Raw genomic sequence first — 26,590 nt, 5'->3', positions numbered from 1 at the left:
ACTGACCCCTCCACCATCACTCAGCAGAATCTGAGTTTCCTCTGCCTCCTCTGGGGTAAACGTTTGCCCCAGAACTTCTTCTCCGGGAGCTTGAGAGCGTCTCCAAGATACAGAACTGAATTAACTTGGCCCCTAATTCAATCGCAGAAGACAGGCTATTTCAAATCAGGTTTAAATTTCTAGACTGTGCCCAACTCAGCACGAGGAGCTTATGGACCTGGCACTATTGTTTCTCCACAACGGGGAGTATTAAATCGCTAAAAAAAAAAAAAAAAAGGAGGGAAGCAAGGATAATGGCAAGGCACAGAGGGCACGGTGCCCATTATGTATTCAAGGGAACCGGGCCATAACTAGGGAGCCGCACTTTGTAGGCAGTTTGCAATTTTTAGAGAGAAGGTCTTTGCTGTCCCAATTGTATTTCTGCATACCAATAAGAGGTAATCGATCAGATAAGAGAGAACATTATTTGTAGTCATTTTAAAAAATAAATGTTTTTTCATGAGCATTTTTAGACCACTCAGGGTCTGTTCATCCTCGTTTTTTGGCGTTTGATTGCCATACCTTGGGCTTTGCACAAGCAGAAGGAAAAGAAAGAAAAAAAAGGAAAGGAAAAGGGGGGAAAAGGGCGGGAGGGAAGGAGGCAGGAAGACATGCCTCATCTGAAGCAGGTGGTGGAAAGGTTTAAAATCCAGCCAAAGTACTGCATTATCCATACACTGGTAAGGAAGCCGTAAGTCTGTGCTATAGGATTTCCCGTACTTTAAAAAATGATACAGATTTTTAATGAGTTGTGGTTTTTAAAGGTTAGCTGTAGTTTCTTTTCTACAGTCATTTCCCAGAATCTCAATCCATGTCGATTGATTTTAAATCAATGCATTGGCTGTATAAATGGCCATTAACGCTAGGAATTTTTTAATAAAAAAGAAACCAAAACGAAATCTTGGAATAAAGCTTTAACAGCTGACTTAGTTATTACAGTTACTCCAGTGCTCCATGCTGAGAAGACAGATTATAAATATGAAGCTCTATAGGTTTTCTTCTTTTTTGCAGTCTATTGTAGAAGACAAAAATGACACCATCATACAGTTACCTAAAAGACTTGACAGGTATTGATTTAAAGCACGATATATCAAGCGGTACTGTAAAAAGGATTTCATGGTCATAAATTTTAATGTCTTCCAATTTTGCACCCTCTCAGTAACTTGTCAATAACAACTCTTCTGTATAAAATATTTGCCTGGTTCCCACATGGCATTAAAGTTCACTATACAGTTGTTGGAATACATAAGATGTGACAAAAGAGAACTTCACATACGAATGTTCATACATTTCTAAAACCTAACATGTAGCTCAAAATTAGCCTCATTGCCAAAATATAGGTACTAAAGAATGGAGAGCCAGCCGTGATTTCACAGTATTTTAAGTCATTTATGTTTGCTCCTCAAATTATAGTGCATGTACCAAGAAGTTCCCATGAAATCTGGCCTTTTACACATTGGTGTAAATTATGTACATAAATTAAGAAATCCAGGGCTAACAATTAGTAGGAAATGACTCCCAGAACTGACATCCTTTATTAATAATATCCTAACAACTATTAGATTACTTAAATATAATCTCAATACCTGCAACTGAAAAAAGCCCTCATTTGTCATCCCTCATGTTATTCATACCCAGAAATTATTCCTCAGGTAATTTGAATAATCTTTCTTTATATAAGTGTTTAACGTTTTATGAGTATGCTGACAGAAAAGAATGAAATAGCAACGTAAGGATGTTTTAGTTATGCCATTGGAAAGAAAATGTATTATTTATCCACTTAAACTCTTTTACATGAAACACTAAAAATCTGTTTTTACAGGCACCATTCCTTTTTTTCATTCAAACAGAATAATAACAAGTAATAGGAATTGATAGCAAGGATACAAAATATCAAGGATATAATTTGTACTGTCTAAATGTTAAAATAACTATTTCAAAAGCAAAGCAAATTGATATACCAACAAATATATTTAGCAGAGTAAATGATCATTAAGTGTACAATCATTTTTAAAGAGCCAATTATGCTCATAACTTTATCATGTAACACAATATAATCTCATCATTATTATAGCATTAAATTATGTTGCATTTTATTAGTCATCCGATTGGATTCCACACTTCCCTGGTTGTTAAATTGTTTTTTTAAATGACTGCATTATTTCACAAAATCCTGTGGCTCTTACCTTTGTATGATGTTTTTATTTAAAATCTTTTGACTATAAGAAGAATCATAAATCATTTTGGAAGGCATTTCGACAGAGATAAGATTTCTTCTGGGGTATGTAAGGTGCTCTAAAGAGAGAAGTACACACTCTTGATTCTATAAGCCAAAAGGGAAAATCTGGATATATTTTTGGACAGAGAAACTTTCTGTAAGTATCTAGTTTTTAAATTTTTAAATGGAGTAATCTAGAGGCTGCAGTGTTCAAATCTGCCTTCTATTTTACCATACCGAATACAGTATTTTTATTCAAATCCAATTTTCTGTTAGGGATTAGAAATGACACATAAACTATGTTCATCCAAAAGAAAAACAAGTTAAATATACTATTGTAAGACTGTATTTGATAATAATATAGTTGTCATGGCCGCATCTGTAAGCTTTATGAAAACCAGCAGACCACTTCTAAAATAAATCATGGAAGGAAGTATAATCCTACAAAGAAAGCAAAAGACAACTTAGAAAATGAGAGAATTTTCATTTAATTTTTTTCTACTTCACCTCAAAATAATCGCTCTAATTTGCAGACGTTATCCTTTAAAGTCCCAGCCAAAGTAGTTATTCAACAAGCTGCCTAGTCAGCCCACCTGTAACTAAAAATAAGAGATTATCTTCACTAAGGTGGCATTTCTATAGGATCGGAAACACAATTACTTCCACTGTTGTTGTTGTTCTTATGTGGTATTCTGGAAGAGCCTGTCTGATTGCAGGTTTTGTTTTGTTTTGTTTTGTTTCCATAAAAAGTTTTAACTTCGTTATTTAACATACAGTCTGTGAGGCATTCAGGAACCTCACCTGATCGAAACATTTTGTTTGAGCATCCGTTTGTTGTTTCATGGCTCTGATGTTATTAATCTTCTTGTAGGTAAGCAGGTGATTCACCCTAACCAAATTGCTGTGGTCCAGGAGCAGTTTTCTCCTTCCCCTGAAAAAATTAAGTGGGCTGAAGAACTGATTGCTGCCTTTAAAGAACATCAACAATTAGGAAAGGTAAACGTTTTGTTAATGCCTTGGGTGAAAGTAGTGTTTAAAATACTGTCGGGAAGAATGAAACAAACATGTTTTGTGAATGGTGTAAGAAAACTCATCGTATCTGGGGAGAACGGAAGGGGAGGGAAAAACATTCACCAGTGAGAAAATTGCTTCAGGTAGATTTGCCCTGCCCATGTTCCTAAATATTTCACTAACTGGCTCTCAAGTCTCTCATTTTATTCTTTTCATAAAATATATTGGCAGCCTTAGAGAAAAGAGAAGTCTATTTAGTTTTTTTCTACAGACTTCTGTGCAGCATTCATATGAAAATAATTTTAGATCAAAGTGAGAACAAGTTGTAATGAAATAAACACAGTTTGACCAAATGGTTCTTGTGGAGGAAAGAAATAAATTTCAAGTTATTTTAATTTGGGGGGGGGAGGAGGAAGTACAGAAATCTCCTCCGGTTTAGTCATTTAAGAGTGGGAGGTTGTATATGTGTTTGTACCAATTTCTGGACCTGAGATTTGGATGGAATAGAAAGCAAATTAACACTGGAGTACGGTTGTTCCTAATTTAGTGCATCATTGAGCCTCGCGTTTCCTGCTCTGTGGGTTTCTGCTATGTAAATATTGCAGTGGTAATGCACAATCTGTCTCCACTTTGTGCCAGTAACACTTAAATTAGGTGTCGCCTGAAGGAAGATTTTATGCTAGTTGCAGCATTGTCAGTTAATTATCTTAAAGGTTATTTGCAATAATACCGTTTGCCTCTTTTTAAGAGGATAGGAGGGAAAGTTAACATTTATAAATCTATCCTAGAGGTGATCTCTAAACTCAGCCTTGTGACCTCCAGAAGGAGTAAAGTTTTGATACCTACAATGCAAAATTACTGAGGGGAAAGAATATCGAAAATTTATATTAAGCACTCCCCCCTGCCAAAAAAAAGGAAAAGGAAAAAAAATCCTGTTTTTTTAGTGGGACCCTGAACCTGTGACATCCACGTGAGACATGTCCCTTGTGCTTTTTACTAGCGGCAAGGACACCTGAAAATCCCAGTACTTGCCAAAGTGGGCAGCAGTATTAAATAGGTCATCCCCTAAGGATGCCCACGTTCAACCCATGCACACATGGGCACACGCACACCAGCAAGCTTGTCTTTGCACAAACTCACACTTAATATCCAAAGGCAGAATATGTTACATTGGAAATATCCAATCTGGACTTAAACCAGTTTCATGATAAACAGCATTCTTCCTTCCATTTCACATCAACAGTGGCCATCAGAAAAGTAATGCCTTTCATAGAAACAATATTTTAAGTTGACCTTGTGTTTAAGGTCCATTTTTGTGTCTTAACCCCAAATCAAGATTCCCATGAATAAATGAAGATATTCACCTAGAAGAGCCACGGACTCTCATTCATATGTGCAAATAACTCCATCCACCCTCTTCTCTCGCGTCCCTGCCCATGCACACCCACACTGAATGCTCTATACCTCTGCCACGTGCCTTGTGCTAGCTGAGGACATGCATCTTATAAACACTTCCTGGTGAAACAGGAACCTGAGGCAGCATGTGGACCATTGAAAGGAGAGAGCAGAGTTCCAGTCTAGGCCAGCAGTGTGTCTGTGACCCATCCAAGCTGGGTTTCACAAGGGGTAGTATCAAAGGAGGCCACTTGGCATTGTAAGCAGGTAGGGGTATAGGAGAGGTTACCCTGAATTTCAGTAGCCAGAAAACAGAAGTCAAACCAGAAACATGTGCTTTTCTCAGCATTTAAGTTTTTGAATGAAGAAAATGACCCTTTTCCATTGTATCTTGAAAAGCATTATTCCCTGGGAAAATGTTCCCAAAGTTTGCCTATCTTTTGACGATGGCAACTTAAATGTTCATTTCTAGACTTTTTTTTTTTTTTTTTTTTTTTTTAAATAAGAAATGCCCTCTCGTTGAGGCATAAGCTCTCACCACAGTGTGGCAGGACGGCTTTTCTTAACACAGAACCACAGAAATCAGAGCAGAGGGGAGACTAACTATTAGGTAATTTCTTCCCTGCCCCATTTGTGGAGGTTTGTTTCCTACAGCAAATTCTCCTGGTGTTTTGTCCAGCAAGGTTGAAATGATTCAAGTAATGGGGCTTCCAGTAGGGACATATGGTTATTTTATCCAGTTAGCATGTTTCTTTCACTTTGCCTATAAACTGGCTGGTCACAGAAATTGGATCTGCAGGTAGGTGACCCTGGATCTTGAGGGGATCTTGGGGTTTAAATAATGTGGGTTCTGTTTGTAAAGATTTCGTATAAATAGGTTGCACAATTATATAAAGTATTGCTTCCAACAGACCTCTAGTCTGTTTTATTTCAAATGTGAATCACTGATGAAAACATGAACCCTCAGATAGTTTGTGCCAAGCCCAGATGACTGTCTCAAAGATAGGAAACGGATGGTTTGTGTCCTAGTGTGACAGTCATAAATTTCCAAAAGGCCTTTTTTCTCCCTCTGATGAAAATTTTATTCAAGTAATGCTTTTAAGTAGAAATGACCCAAGAAGGAAAAATTACGTATCTTTGCTTTTCTCTGCTTCATCCTGCTCTCATCTTAAATTCTATCTGGCCCAAACATGAAAGGTAGAGCTGAAGTTCCACAGCGGGTGCTGGGTCATTCGTGTTTTCTATAGTAATAATCATTACGATTATTCACAAATAAAAGTACTACCTTTTCTTCCTGTCCTCTCCAAATGACAAAGTTCATGGGACTACTTAGACCATGAGCAGATAAATGATTGATGTTCGGACCTGGGATCACAGAATTTTGGGGGTGTTTTAATCAAAAGTTCTAAGGAAATAAAGTTTGGTGTCCTTCGTATGGATAACCACTTTACGTTAAAACAAGTAACAATCAACTCATATCATCTGTCCCTGTTTGGCAGGCAGTGATGCTTGTGACTGCTTTGTTTCAGGAAACTGAGAGGTATTTTCAGGCTAGAAAATTTTGCCTGGCACAACAGCCCTCAGCAATCAGAGTTAGGGCTGAAGACTGACAGTAGGGACTCTTGGTTATCTTATCTTATTAAAATCTGTTGGAAAAACTTTAAACATTCCAAATAATCTGTGCTCTTATGTTAATTCCCATCAACTAAAATGGTTTTAATTTAGTCAACATCAGCTGTAAGGCCTCCAGCCACAATATTAATCAAACTGACTTTTCTTCCATCCTTCCAGAAAAATGTATTTTGAGATACAACCTGCTTGCCATTATTTTAGTTTCTAATTATTTGGTAAAATGCCTTTAGCCAGGGTAAATCCTTTCCACGTGATTTGTTTTAAATTTGTAAAGGATTTCCTTAAAAGTTAATTCCATTTTTATGTCTTTTTTTAATAATAGTGGTGATTCCATTAATATTTGAAAATTCATTCAGAACTGAATTTAGTATTGCTTATTAAAGTAATATGATTTTAATGGTTTTTTTATCAGTAAAGAATTTTATATGCTATAAAAGTTGGATACTTGAAAACATCTCAAGCAAATTAGCTAATATTGATATCAAGAAAAATGATAATTTTATATAAACAAATACATATAGCATACATGTTGATACAACATATATACATTCAAGTATGTATGCTAACGTGTATTTTCTCAAATCTATATTATGAACTTACTGCTAAGGTTTTTATCTTTCCATATTCGTTACTTCTTAGGCAAAAATGACAGCTAAAGGAAACAGCCCGTTGCTTTTTTAAAACAATCACTAATCACAGGAAATCTTAATACAGGAGGTTACTATTTCTTTCTAAATGGAGACTCTAATAGAAAAATATGAAAGAATAGTACAGTGTATTATGTGTGTAAAATTGTTAAAGACACTTTGCTTGAATATTCATATTTTGCAGTATCTGGCTACAGATATGGCTTTGCTTCATTTTCAGTTTTCCAAACATTCTCTTGTATTCGTATCCTGGCTCTAAGTGCTTTGTTTGGTTTTTGGAAGGATTTCGTTTAATTTTTTTTAATGTTTTCCCATTCGTTATAGCTTCACAAGTTGGCTAAAGACTGAGGAAGGGGAAGCGTTCATCTTTAAATTCTAGGTTCAGTGAACAATTGCAAATGTCAAAAACAAGATCACTACCTGACTAACAACTGTAAATATCACAGGGAACAGTCATTCTAATTTCACTCTAGAGAGAAAAATAGTGCAAGTTGATAAGTTCACATTACTAAACACATCTTCTACTGAAATACAAACTGGAAATGTATCTCTTAATAAAGAAAGAGGTTTTTTCCTTATGTGTGTCTCTTCATCTGGAAACTTTACAAACAGTAATAAATCCCTCCTACCAAAATATTGAAAGCTGATCATTTTCATAGGTGTCTGATTGCTGTTCTCACACCTTTCATTTCTGTTTCCAAATGCAGGGCTTTACAAAAGAAATACTGCTTGGTCCAGATGGCCTTCTAGAAGGCTCCCTGAGAGAACTCAGAAGTTTCTCTAGCCAAAAATATTGTTTCCGCTTATTCAAGTGCCAGAAATACCACTGCCACTCTTTCACGCAGATCAAATAAACCATCTAAAGATGTGGATGTTGTCTTTGTCAACTGAAAGGGTTGATTCCACTATTAGATGGCAGTGTATCCTCCCACATCCATGCAGCCCGCCACCCACAGCCTTCCCTCTGGATTTATGAGCAGGAACACAAAAATCAGCTGAGTGGTTTGCAGTGAAAACAAAAGATGGAGAGACGTAACTCTACTTTTGAGATTCTTAGTAACTGCACGTTTCCCTTTATTTCCCTGTTCATTTAACATTTTCAGAAAGATTGGCCATAATTTTGACTTTTAAAGTCCAGTTCTTAGAAAAGCTGAGTCTGCCAACGGTGACGTTAAGATTGGATGGATCAACACCAAATTGCAAAATTTTAAACTATAAAGCAAAGTAATGAAATGCTACAAAGTAATGAAATCATATTATATCCTATTTCACTTTTTTTTTTTTTTAGTGGCAAATGGCTGGTTTGGTATTAGAGGATAAGAGTGTTTTTAATGAGCCAGTCGCAGCAGCTCATACCTGTAATCCCTGCACTTTGGGAGGCCAAGGCAGGCAAATCACAAGGTCAGGAGTTTGAAACCAGCCTGGCCAACATAGTAAAACCCCGTCTCTACTAAAAATATTAAAAATTAGCTGGGCATGGTGTTGGGCACCTGTAATCCCAGCTACTTGGTAGGCTGAGGCAGGAGAGTCACTTGAACTGGGAGGCGGAGGTTGCAGTGAACAGAGATCACGCCACTGCACTCCAGTCCAGGCAAAAGTGCAAGACTCTTGTCTCAAAAAAAAAAAAAAAAGTATTTTTAATGTAGGTTAAATCGAATAATGTTCTATATTGTTTGTTTTGTCCTTAATTTATAACACACTTTTAAGGATATTTTAATCAAAATATTCTTTATCCAGGTTTACATTTTTCAGGGTTTTATTTGCTCAATTTTGATTTTAAAGGTATAATTATTATAGCTGGATGACATCTCAGAAATCTAGTCAGATGCCTTCCGTTCATGATGTAATGCACTGAAACCCAGCAAGGCTTCAGAAGCTGCCCAGTGTCACTGCCAAGGTGGACAGCGGGCTGCAAGCAGAATTCAGGGCTTAGTTTGTAAATAAAGATACAAAATAGCATAAATGTGGCTTCAGTTGAATTACAACGAATACCCACACTTAAAACCAAAACAAGTTAGAGCCTTAAAAGCACTGAGTCACAGTCAAAGTGTGGATCTGGGTAGTTCCAATGAATGTCTTTTCTTGAGCATAAGCAGAAACTAATGAGGAAAGAGAGAAACCAGGGTTTCTACGTGCCTTCCCGAGTTCCCAGCTGCTGTTCCCCACACGCCTTCCTGCTCAGTGCTGCCCTGCCCTCATCCCCCAGCCCTGCCCCAGAAGGGCTTCTAGGCTTTGTTCGCCGCAAACCCCACTTCGCATTATTAGTTATCAGTCGTTCAGTCTCCCAGCATAGATCGGAAACTCCCAGAGCAAGCCTGGGGAGCCTGTGGCAGAGAGGCTGTATCTCCTCCAGAGCCCAGTGCCATCTCAAGGACATCAAAGGACAGGTCCCCAGAATCACACTCTTAGTTACAGCTGTGCTCGCACACACCCCAGGGCGTTCAGTGCCTATGATAGCGAGATCCAGGTGATGGCCAGGAGAGGACCATTTTGTTCCTTGGACACCTTTCCCTGTCTTTCCTCTTGCTGTATTTCTCTAAGGATGGATGGGTCTGTGTGTGTGTCTTTCTGTTCCACCCTCATGTTCCTTGCCCTGAATTATCTGTTTCCTCTTTTTCTTCACATCTTTTTCTTTCTCAGCACATTATCTCCACACCCCCTGCCATCCCTTGCCTTCTTTCCTTTAGCTGATTACAATAGAGACTTTGAGAGCATTCTTTTAATTGTTTTGGTTGTATTTATTATTTTTGTCATTCTTTTTATATTGAAGTTTATTAAAAATAGAAAGCAACTATTTCTATAATTCTCTTTTTTTCTTCCAGTTTAGGTCAGTGGGCCTCAAAAAAAAAAGTAAGGCAATTTCTTAGCACTACCCTAGGGAATAAAGAATTCTCTCTACGGTAGCATTCACGTCCCTGCAGCGTCTTGGGCAGAAAGAAGTACACAAAACACATTTAGTAAACAATATTTAGCTAACTGGTTTCCAAATTCCTGACAATGCTAAAAAAATTATTAGCTGTACTTTCAACAGTATGTATGACATACTTAGGCTGCCTTCTAGAAAAATTGAAATGTTTTCATCAATTATTTCATCAGTTATTCCTCAATTGTACTTTGAAAAATGTATCAGTATTTTAGTAAATCTTTCAAAGTCTCTTCCAGTTAATGTTAGCTCATTAAATCTGTTTTTCAAAGACAGAAGTAGCCTACAGTGTATGAAACAGAGGAAGTTTAGCATTACTGGTCTTAGCTACAAGCTGCTGTAAATGACATTCATTATCCGCTTTTCTCATAGGCAATAGGAGCTTAAATTTGATGTCAAAGATTTTTAAATAAAGATATTTAAACATTTGGCCTGTTACACATTTCTGTTGGTTTGAAAAATAATTTAAAATCTTTAGGCAAGATTTCTGGTTTCAAAAAGAAATCTGAGGTGGAGCTGATAGGTATAGAACTCTACACAATTACTAAAAAATCAATGAATTATACACTTACAATGGGTGAATTTTATGGTATGCAAATCAGATCTCAATAAGGCCACTTTAAAAAAATGAGAAAATTAAGCACAAAACCTAATTTGATGGCAAATGTGTTAACTCCTTTAGATTTTGATATGCTTACAAATCCAATTGTTTTCACCTCAATCCGAAGCTTTCTACATAGCATACTTGGCTTTATTTTTCCAGATTTCCTTATGAAAAGATATTGAAAACAAAGACTTGCTTACTCTTGCCTGATTATTCTGCCTGAATATTTTTAAAGCGAAATCTTGCCATCTACATTTTTAGGCTCTGAGGAAAGTTTTAAAAATAGAAGGTGGCCAGGTGCGGTGGCTCACGCCTGTAATCCCAGCACTTTGGGAGTCCGAGGCAGGCAGATCACGAGGTCAGGAGCTCGAGACCAGCCTGGCTAACATGGTGAAACCCTGTCTCTACTAACGATACAAAAAATTAGCCAGGTGTGGTGGTACACACCTGTAATCCCTGCTACTTGGGAGGCTGAGGCAGGAGGATAGCTTGAACCTAAGAGACAGAGGTTGCAGTGAGCTAAGATCGCATTATTGTTTGTACTCCGGCCTGGGCAACAGGGCAGAATCTGTCTCCAAAAAAAAAAAAAAAGAAAAGGCAACCTTGGTCTCTCCGATCAGTGTTTAAAGTAAGCATGATGGCTCTGGTCTACAGAGACCCAGACCTGGGCAAGTAGATGATTGGGTGATGGTCACATTTCAGATAATTGGCCCACACATTCACCTCAGTTCTCCTCCCTACTGTTCAGCCATCTCGACCTTCCCTGCCTGGCTCCCGTCATATTCATCTTCCAAGCCTTCTACCGCTTCTTCTTTGCCCACTTCGACTTCCTGGAACTCTTGGTAAAGTCCCGAATCAGTTTTACCAAGGAAAACACACAAATCTTTCTGTTTTCTAACCCCATGTTTCCATTTGTATAACTAAAGCTAAATAATTTCATCCTTCCTTTGTAGAAAGAAAAATGTTAAGGCTATCCATTCATTTTACATCCACTCAATTTCCCCATTCCAAGAAATGTCCCCCGTTTTACACAGACGTGTCTAGCCATCATCTTTGCTACACCTCTTCCTCTTTTGGCCCATCGTCTGCTGAGAGAACTGTCTCGGGCTTTGGCACCTCCTCCGTATAAGCCAGCCTCTGATCTTTAGATCATCTCCATTCGATCAGCATCTGTCCTCTGCTGATAATTCTAAGTTTTTTAATTTTTCTAAATTTGTTTGTTTTCCTACTGAGGCTCTGCCAAATATATAGCATCCCTGAGTCTAGTTTCTTAAAGAGACAACTAGATCTATAATTTAGAAGCGTTTAGAGGGGACAGGAAGCTTCAGGCATGAGGCTGTTTCTATCCATTATATTTTCAAAAACACTGGTGTCTCTCAAACTCTTGCGGGCCTTAAAACTACTCTGAAATCATAAGACCTACTTAGAATTCAAAGAGTCTGCTTCTCACTGGGCCTTACTCGGATAAGCAGAATTAAATAATCTCTGGCCAGCAGTAACAGTAGCAATACTAGTAGTAATGGTGGTAGCAGTAACCATGCTGGCAGTGGTCATGGGAGTGGTAATGATAACCAGAGGAGAGGTCATCACACTGCTAACAGTAGTGGTGGCCATCATGACAGTGTGTGACCACAGTAGTGACAGTGCTGGTAGCATATCTGCTCCCGTTTACTGAGAGCCTGTTAGGTAACAGGTCATTGTGCGCATATCTATATCTATATCTATAGATATATATATATACTTTTTTTTTGAGACAGAGTCTTGCTCTGTTGCTTAGGCTGGAGTATGGTGGCAGGATCTCAGCTCACTGCTATCTCCACTTCCTAAGTTCAAGCAAGTCTCACGCCTCAGCCTCCTGAGTAGCTGGGATTACAGGCACGCAGCACCATGCCCAGCTAATTGTTGTATCTTTGGTAGAGACAGGGTTTCACCATGTTGGCCAGGCTGGTCTTGAACTCCTGACCTCAAGTGGTTCTCCCACCTCGGCCTCCCAAAGTGCTAGGATTATAAGCATGAGTCACTGCACCTGGCCCTTGCATATATTATTTTATGTAATCCTCACCACAGCCCTACGGGGCGGTATTATCCCCATTTTCCAGATGAAGAAATCAAAGCTGGGAATGGTAGCTTTGTTCATTGTGGGTCACACAGCTAGGAAAAGGCATTCCTGGATCCAAAGTCAGGTGTAACGGAGCCCGAAGTCCATATCCCTAACCTCTGCATGAAGCTGCTTCTAAGGGAAACCCCAGAAAGGCCCGATCTTTTCTCTCCCGGGGATCTTTGTTCTCCTTCGTTCCAGCCGCAGGCTACTGAGAGCCACCACAGGCTGTGCCCATCCTGGAAAGTGTCCTATTTCTGCATGGAGCTGATGATTCCCCGCACTCACTCAGACTGTCACTGACCTGGCAGGTGGAGCCACCCTGGGAATACAGGAGGCCTCCGTTCCGTGCCCCTCCTGGTCCTGCCCTGCCCTCTGAGTAAAAACCAGAGAGCTACAGGGGAAGGGATGGGAGGGATAAAGAGGAGCTTCTCCAGGCTTCTGCACCTTGCAGAGCTTGGAAAACAGATCTACTAACTGTCCAGGGTGCAGAATCCCCCCAAACTTCTGCACAACCCCCAAACTCAGCACCCTCTCTGAGACTTTGCCTTCCGGGGCCTTCCCCAGCTCAACATGCTGCTCCTGCCTGACTTTTCACCGTGCTGCCTAGTCAGGTGCATAATGACCACCACCCATCCCACCCCAAACCCGATATTCCCACTGTTACATTCTTAGGAATTATTTAATTAGGAATTATTCTTAGGAATTATTTAAAGGCCATGGAACATCGTCCATCTGAATTCCATGATACTGGTAATCCTAGATTAGCAAAATGTGAATTGGTGTCCATGTTGAATGACTTCAGTTGAACTATCAGAAATTTCACGTAGAGATACATTAGCATCTATAAATTACCTGACAATAGGAACGAATGACTGCTGAATTTTAATTCAAAATATTATTAAAATACTGATCAAATTATCACTACAATTTAAAGAAGGCATCCCCAAGCTGCGGCCCCCTGAGGCCATTTACCCGGCCCCCCGCCACGCTTCAGGAAGGGGCACCTCTTTCATTGGTGGTCAGTGAGAGGAGCACAGTATGTAGCGGCCCTCCAACAGACTGAGGGACGGTGAACTGGCCCCCTGTGTAAAAAGTTTGGGGATGCCTGATTTAAAGTGTTAAAAAGAAGAAAAACACGTTCTAGACTTTCTAAGTCTTCAGTCATGTTATTTTACGATCTTCCTGACAGTTGTTTATTTATTTATTTACTGAGACAGTGTATTATTTTGTTGCTGGAGTGCAGTGGTGTGATCATGGCTCACTTCAGCCTCGACCTCCTGGGCTCAAGTGATCCTTCTACCTCAGCCTCCTGAATAGTTGGGACCACAGGTGCATGCCACCGCACCCAGCTAATTTTTTTTATTTTTTGAAAAGACAGGGTCTCACTGTATTGCCAAAGCTGGTCTCGAACTCCTGAGCTCAAGCAGTCCTCTCATCTTGGCCTCCCAAAGTGATTACAAGCATGAGCCACTGTGCCCAGCCTTCATGACAATTTTTAAAGTTGTTTATCCATAAAACAAAGGGTTACTGATATTCAGATTGTATACAAGGACCAAATGTCACCACCTTTAATTCTCCCTAACAAATGCTTTCAGTGTTTTTAAGACTTAAAATGTCAGTCATATATTGTATTATTGAATTCTAGTATTTCTGGCATTTAATACATTATAGTAAGAGCTTTCAAATGGAAGCCCAGGATGAAAAATGTTGTATTTTACTTGTTAAAATTGCAATTTCACATATTTGCTGATCTGCGTTATCTATAGTATTTTTTAGCCTCATCTTAATGTTTCTGAAATCATTTGCATATGCTATTTTTATAAATTACATTAAGTACAATTTAAAATACATAGTATATACAAAATAAATAGGTAACTATATTCAAATTTTCTCTGTAATCATCCCAAATACCAGTGACAGCCATATTTTGGGTTACAGTGAATAATAACAAGAATTTGAACTTTGGGATGAAAAGTCTTAGATTCTAGCCTTGTCCTCTTAAGTTCCTTTGTAAGGTTAACTAGTACTGAACCTCATTGTTTGCATCTGTAAAACTAAAATAATCATGCCTCTGTACTATAGGTGAGAAAACGTCTTTGAAAATATTTTGGGCCAGGTGCAGCGGCTCACACCTGTAATCCCAGCACTTTGGGAAGCCACAGCAGGCAGATCACTTGAGGTCAGGAGATCAAGACCAACCTGGACAACGTGGCGAAACCCCATCTCTACTAAAAATACAAAAAGTTAGCCAGACTTGGTGGGGCATGCCTGTAGTCCCAGCCAGTGGGGAGGCTGAGGTGGGAGGACCACCTGAGCTTGGGGAGTCAAAGCTGCAGTGAGCTGTGATCATGTCCCTGCTCTCCAGCCTGGGAGACAGAAGAAAGACTCTTGTCTCAAAAAATAATAATAATAATAATTATATATATATATATATATATATATATAGAGAGAGAGAGAGAGAGAGAGAGAGAGAGCGAGCGAGCGAGAGAGTAATAGTATAAAGTACTATCAAATGAAACCTCTTTTTTGGATAATGGTCTTCCTAATGGCATTACCCTCCTCCAATATTCAGCTTGGAAACTAACATTCCAGGGCTTAATGAAGGTATAGTTAACTAGAGTAGAGGCTACAGTTGCTAAGACAATCTTCCTGTTTTCCTCCTCAAGGAAACTGACATCCTTTCCCCAAGTTCAGCCCCGCCCCTGATGCCCGGAAAGCCAATGCCAGACCATCCATATCCATGCTGTCCCACTCGGAGGTAGGGCTCGGCCAGCCCAGCCCAGCCCAGCTCTTGGCTTCCCCATCACTGGATCCTCGGACCACCTCTGGACAGAGGAAAAACATCCAGAGTGAAGGAAAGGAAACAGGTGGTTCAACTTCCTCTGTCTGAGATCCAGGAAGGAGCAAATCTGGGCCCATCAGTCCACGTAGCAAGAACAGAGGAACCCCACTGGCTTCCAGTCCAGCTTCATCTAACAGAGACTAAGTAATTATGTGCTTTGTTACAAGAAAAGTCAAGTAGCTAACAAATAGCAGAACCAATATTTGTAAATGTCATCTCTCTTCCAGATTGCTTTAATTTAGGCTGAGTAGGCTGCATGTCCTCAGGCCCTAGAAGACCACTTTTGAGTCATAGACAGTACCACAGAAAGATCCAGTGTCTCCTACCATACCCCTTAGTGCTGTGTGTCTGTTAAGTCACTGGTGACCAGAGACATAAGGCTCCTGCAAACCAGAGAAAGCCAATGCCACACACTTCTCTATGTCCAGCTTCCAGTCCCCATGTCCCTCTCCTGACATTCTCCTGGCATCCCTGACCTTCTAAAGCTGACTTTCAAAGTACCTGTTTCTTGAAGCCCTTCCCTGGCCAAACCAGCGCCATTGTGATGGCTCCTTTCCTCTGCAGCTCCTCGTCCCTTAAGCACCACAAATGTCATAAACTCACTTGCCCTTTAACTGTTAAGTCACTTGCACAAGTTAACTTGACCCCAGCCCAACATGACAAATTTTTTTTCATGACAATGTCTCACTCTGTCACCTAGGCTGGAGTGCAGTGGTGCAATCACAGCTCACTGTAGCCTTCACCAAGCTCAAGCAATCTTCCTGACTTAGTCCAGGAGTGCTGGGATTACACTACCATACTGGCCCCAACACTACCAGTTTTGAGGTCAGCCGTGGTATCCTGCCAGAGGCTCGGCAAGTGCTGGCCAACTGACCAGTATTACCAGACCAGGGGCACAGACAGACACACGCACATAAAGGGGAGGAGAAGGGTGAGCTCGGAGCTGGAAAGCTTTGTGGAAACCTGGGGTGATTCTGTCTTCTCCTGTCACTCTCTCCTTGGTCACCCGGCTCGTGCCCCAGAAAGAGCCATCATGTGCCCTGGTCTCTCTTCCTTCCCTCCTCTCCTCCTGTCCCTTTCCCCTGCTTAGCTGCTCCTCGCCATTTACATGTCAGTTTAAACATCCTGTCCCACAGGAGGCCCCACCTGATCAGGTTAGGTCCCCTGTCAATTGCTCTTCAAGTCCCCTGTGCCTCGCTTTTTGAGCATTCATACTCATCAAAAGTAATAGTCGTTTCTTTCATTGTCTGTTTAATGTCTTCCCCCCATTAGAATGGAAGCCCTGTGAGGTCAGGGACCACATCTGACTTGTTCCCTGCTGCCATAAGTCTCTGCGCCTGCGGTACGCCAGGCACACAGTGGGCTCTGCATCATGTCAGATGGTGAGGAAGCCAATAGGCACGGGTGTGAGCCAGGGCTTCCTGCATAACTTGATGAGGTGGAAGGCAGAGCCCCGTGTCCCTGAGACCAACTGGGAAGAAAGCTCACTGCACATGTCCAGGCAACTTAAGGACCCAGCAGGTATGTGTGATAGCAAAGTTTTGCCCAGGCAACTACAGTCCCTTCGTCAGGTCCCAAGTTAAAGAAAAAGACCCAAATCACCAACTATCAAACCTGCGTCTCTCTATCCAGGCAGGCTGGTATTGCTGCTCTTGGCTTCGTTTGCATTGAGCCTTTTCTGTCATCACCAGGTCAGCGGTCACATAGCATCACCCATGTACCCAGCAGGTACTGGGTGCTGGGTCCTTGGATTCAAAGGCACGCGAGGCCTGGCACCTGTCCACAGGGGCCTCACAGCCTTACGAGAAAGACCACAATGTAAACAAATAATCTCACTAGATGGGAACGTAGGCTATACCGGAGCTGTGCAGGGAAAGGGTAGAGAGCGATTTGCTCTACCATGAAGGCCTCGGAACACTTCACAGAGGTGACACCTCGACAGTTCGAAGCATCAAGAGGAGTTTGCTATGGCCGGGCGCGGTGGCTCGCGCCTGTAATCCCAGCACTTTGGGAGGCCGAGGCGGGTGGATCACGAGGTCGAGAGATCAAGACCATCCTGGTCAACATGGTGAAACCCCGTCTCTACTAAAAATACAAAAATTAGCTGGGCATGGTGGCACATGCCTGTAATCCCAGCTACTCAGGAGGCTGAGGCAGGAGAATTGCCTGAACCCAGGAGGTGGAGGTTGCGGTGAGCCGAGATCGCGCCATTGCACTCCAGCCTGGGTAACAAGAGCGAAACTCCGTCTCAAAAAAAAAAAAAAAAAAGAGGAGTTTGCTAGACAGGGAAAGGGCCTTCAGAGAGAGAGAACAGGGCGTGCGGCAGTGCTGCAGGGTGGAGAGTGTGTCAGGGGACAGGCCTCGGGGCTGGCAGGGTCAGGGTCCTGTCGTGGGCAGGCTTGGATCTCCACTGAGAGACTGCACTTAATTCTGCGAGTCCAAAGAAAACCATGGCAGGGTTAAAGCAGATGGATGATTCCATCAGATCTGTTTTAGAAAGGTAATAGCACGATTCCAACTAGCAAAGGGCCACCCCCTATAAACATCCCGGCACCATGTCCCTGAGAGCTCTGGGAGCCAGCCTTGGAGCCAGGAAGCCTCACTGAGCTTTGGGTACCTGGCACCTAAACGGACATCCTTAAAATGAATGTCACAAAAAAAATTGAGAGGGAACCAAGGGCACACGAGGCCCTTTTCAAGGACTCTTGAAGTGGGAGAAGTTGAAAAACAGGAAAGAAGAATGCAACAGTGCCCATGAGAGTGGCTCTGGGAGCATCGCCTTCCCCTTTTTTGAGGAGTTTCAGGGAGCTGTTGACTTTGGAGGTAAGGAAGAGGAGGTAAGGTAACCCGGGAGGCCACAGCCGGACTGAGAGATGCAGCGGTGGAAGGCATCGCCAGGATCTCAAGGAGAATTCTGATCATGGCCAACACCGGCTGGAAGGTTAGCAGTTCCCTGGGAACTGCCACAAGGCCAATCATTTGTTCATTGAGCAAAAAGACTTAGCACCATATAGGAAAAGGGTGATACCCCAAAAAAGGATTCTAACAGCTGTATTCAAACACTAGTGTGAATTCTCACAGAGAGCTCTCTCAGGGAGCCACAGCAACACCGTCATCAGAATGTGCCAGAAGGCACCCCCTCCGTCTCCACAGAAGTTACTTGGAAACAAGTGAGTGGGGGAAGACTTAGATAAATTTGTGGTTTCTAGAAAATTACTCTTTTAGGACTGTGGAGAAAAAAATTTCATACTAAGTACCAGAAATGCAAAATACGTGACTGTTCCGCATAAATGTGATTACTCTTGTCATCATCGCCGCCATCACTACTTTCACTATCAAATTTTAAGTCAGATCCTCTTCATGAAGAACTTCAGGGTCTGGTAAAGTTAATGGTATGTCAGTGCTTACGTTATCCATGGGCAATGGCCAAGATGTCAGAAAAGCTACAGTCCAATGGCGACTGTTTCCTTCCTATGCAGAAGAAACGTGTGCCAGGAGTTTGAAATCATAGACACGTGCACATTAAGATGTGCAAAGCAATTGACCAGTGATTTATCCCAACACCACCATAGGTAACTGTCAATAAAAGCCCATTGTGTCCGGAGCTCCACAGCAATGCGGGGGGGGATGCCTGGCATTGCTCTAGGTACCCAGTGTCATATCTATGTGAGCAGTGCAGTCCCGCACAGATGGCCCTGATTGGGAAGAAGTGCAGCTGTTCAGGCCCTCAGCTCGTCCCTGCGCTTCCCACCCTGTCCTTTCCCCCGATTTTGTTGCGTCGGTAGCACCTGCTTCTTCCTTCCCTATCCCCTCCAACAAATGGTGAGCTCCCAGAGGGCAGGGCCACGTCTCATCCTCTCACTGTCCCAAGCGATTCACCAGGGCCTGGCATAAAGGAGCTGCTTGGTCCATACTTAATGGATGAATGGATAAGTGGGGACTAACCTAAGAAAATTCTGCCATTTGGCATCTTGGGGATGCCTTTTAAGAGAAAAGTATCGTTTACAAAAGGCTGCAAGAGGGCTCTTCACTTTACAGACCTGCATATCCAAGCTGGCCTGACCATTTCTACCCGGGGAGCTAAAATATGGAAGTTCTCAAACATGAACCTACGCTAGAATTACCAGAGGAGTCCCATTCAACCTCCAGGCTTTCTGCACAAACCACGTAGGACTGGGCCTATGAATCTGCATTTTAACAAGCGCCCACCCCCCCCACCTACCCATTGTTCTGATTCAGGGAGTCACCGAACACACTCAGAGAACCCTTTTCAATCACCCTAAAAGCACAGACTTGGCATCAGATACAGTCAGCTTTATCCCTGTTCCGTTATATATTTACTTTTTTTTTTTTTTTCTTTTTCGAGACAGAGTGTCACTCTTGTTACCCAGGCTGGAGTGCAATGGCACGATCTCGGCTCACCGCAACCTCAGCCTCCTGGGTTCAGGCAATTCTCCTGCCTCAGCCTCCTGAGTAGCCGGGATTACAGGCACGCGCCACCATACCCAGCTAATTTTTTGTATTTTTAGTAGAGACAGGGTTTCACCACGTTGACCAGGATGATATCGATCTCTCGACCTCGTGATCCACCCGCCTCGGCCTCCCAAAGTGCTGGGATTACAGGCTTGAACCACCGCGCCCGGCCCCGTTATATATTTACTAGCCAAGTTGCACGTTTCTTAAGCTCCTTGTGCCTCAGTTATTAAAAAGGGGGTGGGTACAGACTCACAGAGAAAGAAAGTAGAATGCTGGTGGGCAAAGTGGCTCATGCCTTGTAATCCAGCACTCTGGGAGGCCAAGGCAGGAGGATCACTTGAGTTTAGGAGTCTGAGAGCAGCACGGGCAGCATAGGAAGACCTTGTCTCTACGTTAGCTGGGCCTGGTAGTGCACACCTATGGTCCAAGGCACTCCGGAGGCTGAGGCAGGAGGATGGCCTGAGCCGGGGAGGTGGAGGCTGCATAAGCCATGTTGGCACCACTGCATTCCAGCCTGGGTGACAGAGTGAGACCCAAGGATTCTACTTTCGGCATTCTTTGCCAAAAGTAGAATGGTGGTTGCCAGGGGATATAGAAGTGGGGTATTGTCTAATAGATACCGAGTTTCAGGGATTTTTGTTTTGTTTTAAGGATAGAGACTCGCTCTGTCACCTAGGCTGGAGTACAGTGGCATGATCTTGGCTCACTGCAACCTCTGCTTCCTGGGTTCAAGCAATTCTCATGCGTCAGCCTCCTGAGTAGCTGGGATTACAGGCATGCACCACTACACTCAGCTAATTTTTGTATTTTTAGTAGAGATGGGGTTTCAGCCATGTTGGCCAGACTGGTCTCGAACTCCTGACCTCAGGTGATCCACCTGCCTTGGCCTCCAAAGTGCTGGGATTACAGGCGTGAGCCACCGCAATCGGCCTCCAGAGTTTCAGTTTTGCAAGAAGGAAAAGCTCTGGAGATCTGTAGCACAATGTACATGGAGTTAACGCTACTAAACTGTACACTTAAAAATGCCTAAGAGGGTGAATTATTTGTTATATGTTTTTGCCACAACTAAAAAGAGAAAGTTTTACTGGGGATACATATGGTATCTACTTCAAAGCGTTGTTATGAGCATTACACGAAATAATGCATGTAAAGTCCCAGGCAACAGGCCCCAGACTAGGAACTCCTCAAAAAATTATAGCTATTATTATTACAGGAACAAGGGGGTTAAAAAGTTTAACTAAGCGCCGGGCGCGGTGGCTCAAGCCTGTAATCCCAGCACTTTGGGAGGCCGAGGCGGGTAGATCACGAGGTCAAGAGATCGAGACCATCCTGGTCAACATGGTGAAACCCCGTCTCTACTAAAAACACAAAAAATTAGCTGGGCGTGGTGGCGCGTGCCTGTAATCCCAGCTACTCAGGAGGCTGAGGCAGGAGAATTGCCTGAACCCAGGAGGTGGAGGTTGTGGTGAGCCGAGATCGTGCCATTGCACTCCAGCCTGGGTAACAAGAGCGAAACTCCGTCTTAAAAAAAAAAAAAAATTTAACTATGAGGCCAGGCACAGTGGTTCGTGACCTGAGGTCAGGAGTTTGAGACCAGCCTGGCCAACATGGTGAAACCCTGTCTCTACTAAAAATACAAAAAAAAAAAAAAAAAAAAAAAAAAATAGCCAAACACAGTGAGTGGCACACACCTGTAGTCCCAGCTATTTGGGAGGCTGAGGCAGGAGAATCACTTGAACCTGGGAAGGGGAGGTTGCAGTGAGCCGAGATCACGCCATTGCACTCCAGACTGGCAACAGAGCAAGACTCCGTCTCAAAAAGAAAAAAAAAAAAAAAAAGCCAGGCACGGTGGCTCACTCCTGTAATCCCAGCACTTTAGGAGGCCAGGGCAGGTGGATCATGAGGTCCAGAGATCAAGATCATCCTGGCTAAGACAGTAAAACCCCGTCTCTACTAAAAATACAAAATATTAGCCGGGCATGGTAGCGTGCACCTGTAGTCCTAGCTACTCCGGAGGCTAAAGCAGGAGAATCGCTTCAACCAGGAGGCAGAGGTTGCAGTGAGCCGAGGTCACGCCACTGCACTCCAGCCTGGGTGACAGAGTGAGATTCCGTCTCAAAAAAAAAAAAAAAAGAAGAAGAATTTACTATTTAAAGGCATTTTAAATGAAATTATAGTCTGAAACTTCAAGCTGATAGAAGTTCTTTGTACTTTTTGAAACACTGTGACAGTTTTTGAGGAGAGCATTGGGCTATGAAACTTAAACTTATCGTAATTATTAAAGCCAACTGCAGTGGCTCACGCTGTAATCCCAGTACTTGGGTAGGTCAAGGGAGGTGGATCACTTGAGGTCAGGAGTTCGAAACCAGCCTGGCCAACACGGTGAAACCCTGTTTCTACTAGAAATACAAAAAGTGACCAGGTGTGGTGGCAGGCGCCTATAATCCCAGCTACTTGGGAGGCTGAGGCAGGAGATTTGCTTGAACCTGGGAGGCAGAGGTTGCAGTGAGCCAAGATCACGCCATTGCACTCCAGCGTGTGCAACAGAATGAGAGTCAGTCTCAAAAAATACATAAATAAATATAATCATTAAGGAAGATTTCAAACCCTCCCCAAAAATCCAAGTAGCCTTTTGATGAACTGCATTTTTCCAAATCCTGACCAATAGACTATTGTCATCTCACCTATAGATACGTATGTTAAAAAATACCACCCATATCATAGGTGGGTATGTCAGAGCCTGAGGGTGTTCACGTTAGGCAGTCCCGTTCATAACATTAACATCCTCCATTTGCAGAGAAGCAGGAAACAGAACAAAAATGCCACATTTTGTCTTGCACCTTAAGCTTCATTAAAGAAAATCAAGCAAAATGTGCCACCATAGAAGAAATGATCTCCCAGTCTTGAAAAACGACATCAAGTGTTTTAATCTTTGATGTGCACGTGGAACCCAAAGCAGATTCGGGAACATGGTACAGACTCAAGGCCACCGTTGGGATTCTCTGCGCACTGTTTTGATTTTGCGTGCATCTATGCTAATTTCATCTGCCCAGCCTATTGTTTAAGGCCTAACAGGACAGACGTGCTGTTTTACGGGGCCATAATCCACTTGGTGGGCGGATAACCAAGAGGCCTTTGGTCTTCATCATTTACTCCGATAAGAAAAGTAGACGATCGCGTTGTAAAACAGCATGTGATCCAGGCCCTGATCTCCATGAAACACCAACCTACAGGACCTCCAACCAAATTGGAACTTCCAACCAAATTAGTAAAATTCCTCCTGGTCATAGAGGTGACCAAAATTAGCTTGAGGCTGAATGAAATTACGGAAAGGACAATCTGGGGGTGCAAACAGTAAAAACGAGAGGGCTGGGAAGTGACTTGGAGTACAGGAATTTAGGCCACACAGGTGTTCATATGAGTAAGCGTCATCATTCTAAGGCGGAGAAGGTTGGGCACTGCTGGTAAAAATTCTAATCCTAGGAGGCTTAGAATGCCTCTCAATCAAAAGGTAAATCCCCGAGTCACTGCTAAGGATTCCCCCATTTTTCTTTATCTCCATCCTGTGCATAACCGTAAGTGACCACCTCTCAGCCCTCGTCATGGCGGCCCAGCACTCCGATCCAGGCAGCACTTAGTAACAGCAGCATTGACTGCTGGGAAGCAGTACTTGTGAAATCCGAAAATGGGCTGCAGTAGATGCAAATGGACCATCATCAGTGTGCATTAGGATTGCCCCAATCACCTCCAGATCTCAAAGGACCCCCTGCACGCCACTCACACCAGCATCCTTGCCAACAGGTCGAAGCGGGGTGGATTAGAATGAAGGGCTATGATGGTAAGCAGCAAAGGGAAGGGGTGAAAAGAACACAAATAACCAGGCATTAATTCTGGGTTCTGAGCATACTGCTTCCTGTCCATTTAATCTATCTTTTGCTGATGCATTTAAAGAAGCTACCTTGTCTTCTTAATCTTTGAGGAAGGCTTGAAGCTCTGAGACCCAAGCGTCAGCCCAAGCTCTAGCTTTTCCTAGTCACATGACCTTGGAAGATTACATCGTTTTTTTCCTTCTTTTACCACTCTGGGCCTCAGTTTCCTCATCTAGAACAGGGGTTAGGTTACTTGACATATTCGATATAAATATGGTAGAAGTTTTTAAAAAATGAATCTGTAAAATGTGGTTATTTCAGATTTCAGAAATACCTTCCCATCTCAACATTCAACTGATCAATGATTTATTTGTTACAGACTCATGTCTCTGGTAATTTATTTATTTATTTATTTATTTATTTTTGAGGCAGAGTCTTGCTCTATTGCCTGTGCTGGAATATAGTGGTGTGACCTTGGCTCACTGCAACCTCCGCCTCCCAAGTTCAAGTAATTCTTCTGCCCCAGTCTCCCAAGTAGCTGGGACTATAGGCACACACCACATGCCCAGCTAATTTTTTTTTTTTTTTTTTTTTTTGTATTTTTAGTAGAGACAAGGTTTTACCACGTTGGCCAGGCTAGTCTCAAACTCTTGACCTCAGGTGATCCACCCACCTTGGCCTCTGAAAGTGCTAGGATTATAGGCGTGAGCCCCCGCACCCGGCCTTCCCTGGTAATTCTAGTCGTCTTCTGTAAGTGTGTGCCAACAGACTCATCTCTTTGTACTCAGTACAATCCCACCTTGCGTTTTCTCATCACCTTATCATGTTACCTCTCAATTATGTTACAGCAAAGTGGTAGGATTCTGCCATTAACCTGATGGTACAATTTTTTAAAACAATAATTAGTTGCTAGAATTTATCTCTGCTTTTAAAGTTCTACATAATATTTCAAAAATATATAGGGAAGTATTTACATTTTCCTTCCACAGATGTTTTCTGCTTGATTTCAAGTTAACGGAACAGTTTCCTGTCTTGTGTCCGATGTGTTTTCATCTCCTCTCCTTAAATCTTCCTTAAACTGCTGAAGATTTTTAATTTTTTCCCCTCTTTAGGAGGAAAAAAGAAAACTCTCCTATGTAATTTACTTTGGCTTTCTCAAAAGTTGGGTAGGAAAGTCAGTATAATTCAGGTGGAATCTAAAATGTTCTTGTACAAGCGTGCACAGAAAGGAAGCCGATAATTTCGAGCATTCTTGCAGGAAGTCTGTATTCTCTGTTTTCCAGGGAGCCTTTACTTTCCAAGGGAGTATGATCGACATGCCGTTACTGAAGCAGGCCCAGAACATTGTTACGCTTGCCACCTCCATCAAGGAAAAATGATCTGTTCAATGAAGCTCTCATCAGGTGGGCTGAACATATACAGTGGGTTTCTCAAAGACAAACCACAATACTCAAGGCAACTTGTTAGGATGCCAGATTGGGACCTGACTTCATTTACAGTTCATGTTAATCACGATTTTGTTCTTGTCGTCTTACTGGCCATTCCCCGTTTTTCCTTTTGGATCCAAGCTTATGATTTTGTCGTTTTTAGTGTATTACAAATATGGGCTTATGAGTTCACAGGGGAATGAAGTCATGGGGCAAGATGGGCTGTGAGGGGAAGGTCGGTCTTGAATGAAATGGATCTTTCCCAAATAGACAGATTCCCCCCACCCTTCTCATGTTAGCAGATGTTTCTGGCTCGTTCATTTGCACAGCTGACACCACAGACAATTTTCAGAAAGGCCAAGCCTTTAAAAAATAGTAACAACATTAAGGGATCATGTCTGTTTTACTAGTAATCCGATAAAACAACAGAGATGGCATCAAAAAGGTTACTAAGTATTACATTGGCTTATAAAGATACCTTGTAAAAATAAACTTTCAAAACTGGTTACTGTTAACCTCCACCCCCAAAATGAAACATCCAACTCCTTGAACTGCTAGATGATGAACAGGAAGGCTGTCATCCTGGGTGAAGGCTGTAGGCCAACCATTACCGGCAATTTAAAACTAAATGTGCAGAAACACAAGATGGTCCATTCTCCCCCTTTATTTTCCCCTTTAACTGTTTGCCATTGAGGCCACTTCCCCCTGGAAATGTATGGCCGGGACAGGACTCCCTCAGTCATAAACTTGTAGCGTCTCAGAAGACACAATGCACCCGAGCTGGTGCATGTGGCCCCTGCGAGATTTGCATCACATTAGAGATGCGGCTGCAGGTCAGATGGGTGGTGTGGTTAACGGGCTTAGTAAAGCTGTTTTGAAGAGGTTAACCCAGCTTGTAGTAAGGGTAAATAAACATAACAACCAGCCATTGTTCCCTATTCAGCATGTACTCTTATATTGAAGGCTAAAGGGTATTGAAGCTGCAGAGGGATCAACTCGTGCTTGCCAGAGGACGCCAATGAAGTTTGAAACACCAACAATCAGAGATTTTGTTTCTGTTCCTCATTAAATCATGAGCTTTTGTGCCGAGACTCTGGACGACTGTTCCTTAAGAAATTAACAGAATGGGAAGTTTAAAACTCTACACCAACCTTTTCATGACCTACACAGCAGCAACGCTGCTACTCTTAGACAAACACCGCGGGGAAGGCTGTTCTGTTTATTTAAATTTGTAAATAGAAAACAGTTGTTTTTTTACTTTCATTTTTCACCTCCTCCTACGCCCTGTTGGATTATTTCCTCCGAGGCCCCTAGCGTGTGCCCCAGCCAGGGCTCTCCTCTTCCCCACTTCCTGCAGTTCCTACAGGAAGCCCGAGAGGTGAGTGGAGCTCAGGTTAGACACCAGG

General features: G+C 42.4%; 1 protein-coding gene across 2 annotated transcripts in view; it reads left to right on the top strand.

Moving 5' to 3' along the window:
• CLYBL (citramalyl-CoA lyase) overlaps window positions 1-26,275 on the top strand; it is a 290,952-nt gene extending 264,677 nt beyond the window's left edge. The window contains exons 7-9 of one of the 2 annotated variants that reach the window (XM_003928221.4): window positions 3,129-3,253; window positions 25,041-25,160; window positions 26,148-26,275. In XM_003928221.4, the coding sequence (XP_003928270.1) occupies window positions 3,129-3,253; window positions 25,041-25,136 (221 nt within the window). In that variant the 3' untranslated portion in view covers window positions 25,137-25,160; window positions 26,148-26,275. Of the gene's footprint in view, window positions 1-3,128; window positions 3,254-15,236; window positions 19,795-25,040; window positions 25,161-26,147 lie in introns of those variants that run through there. The other variant, XM_074387482.1, reaches the window with a different exon arrangement.
• Window positions 26,276-26,590: the final 315 nt, after the last annotated feature.

Source organism: Saimiri boliviensis, chromosome 16 (assembly GCF_048565385.1).
Source record: "Saimiri boliviensis isolate mSaiBol1 chromosome 16, mSaiBol1.pri, whole genome shotgun sequence".
In the NCBI taxonomy this organism is placed as follows: Eukaryota; Metazoa; Chordata; class Mammalia; order Primates; family Cebidae; genus Saimiri; species Saimiri boliviensis.
Note: the sequence above shows the minus strand (reverse complement) of the source record. Positions and strands in the feature narration are given on the sequence as shown.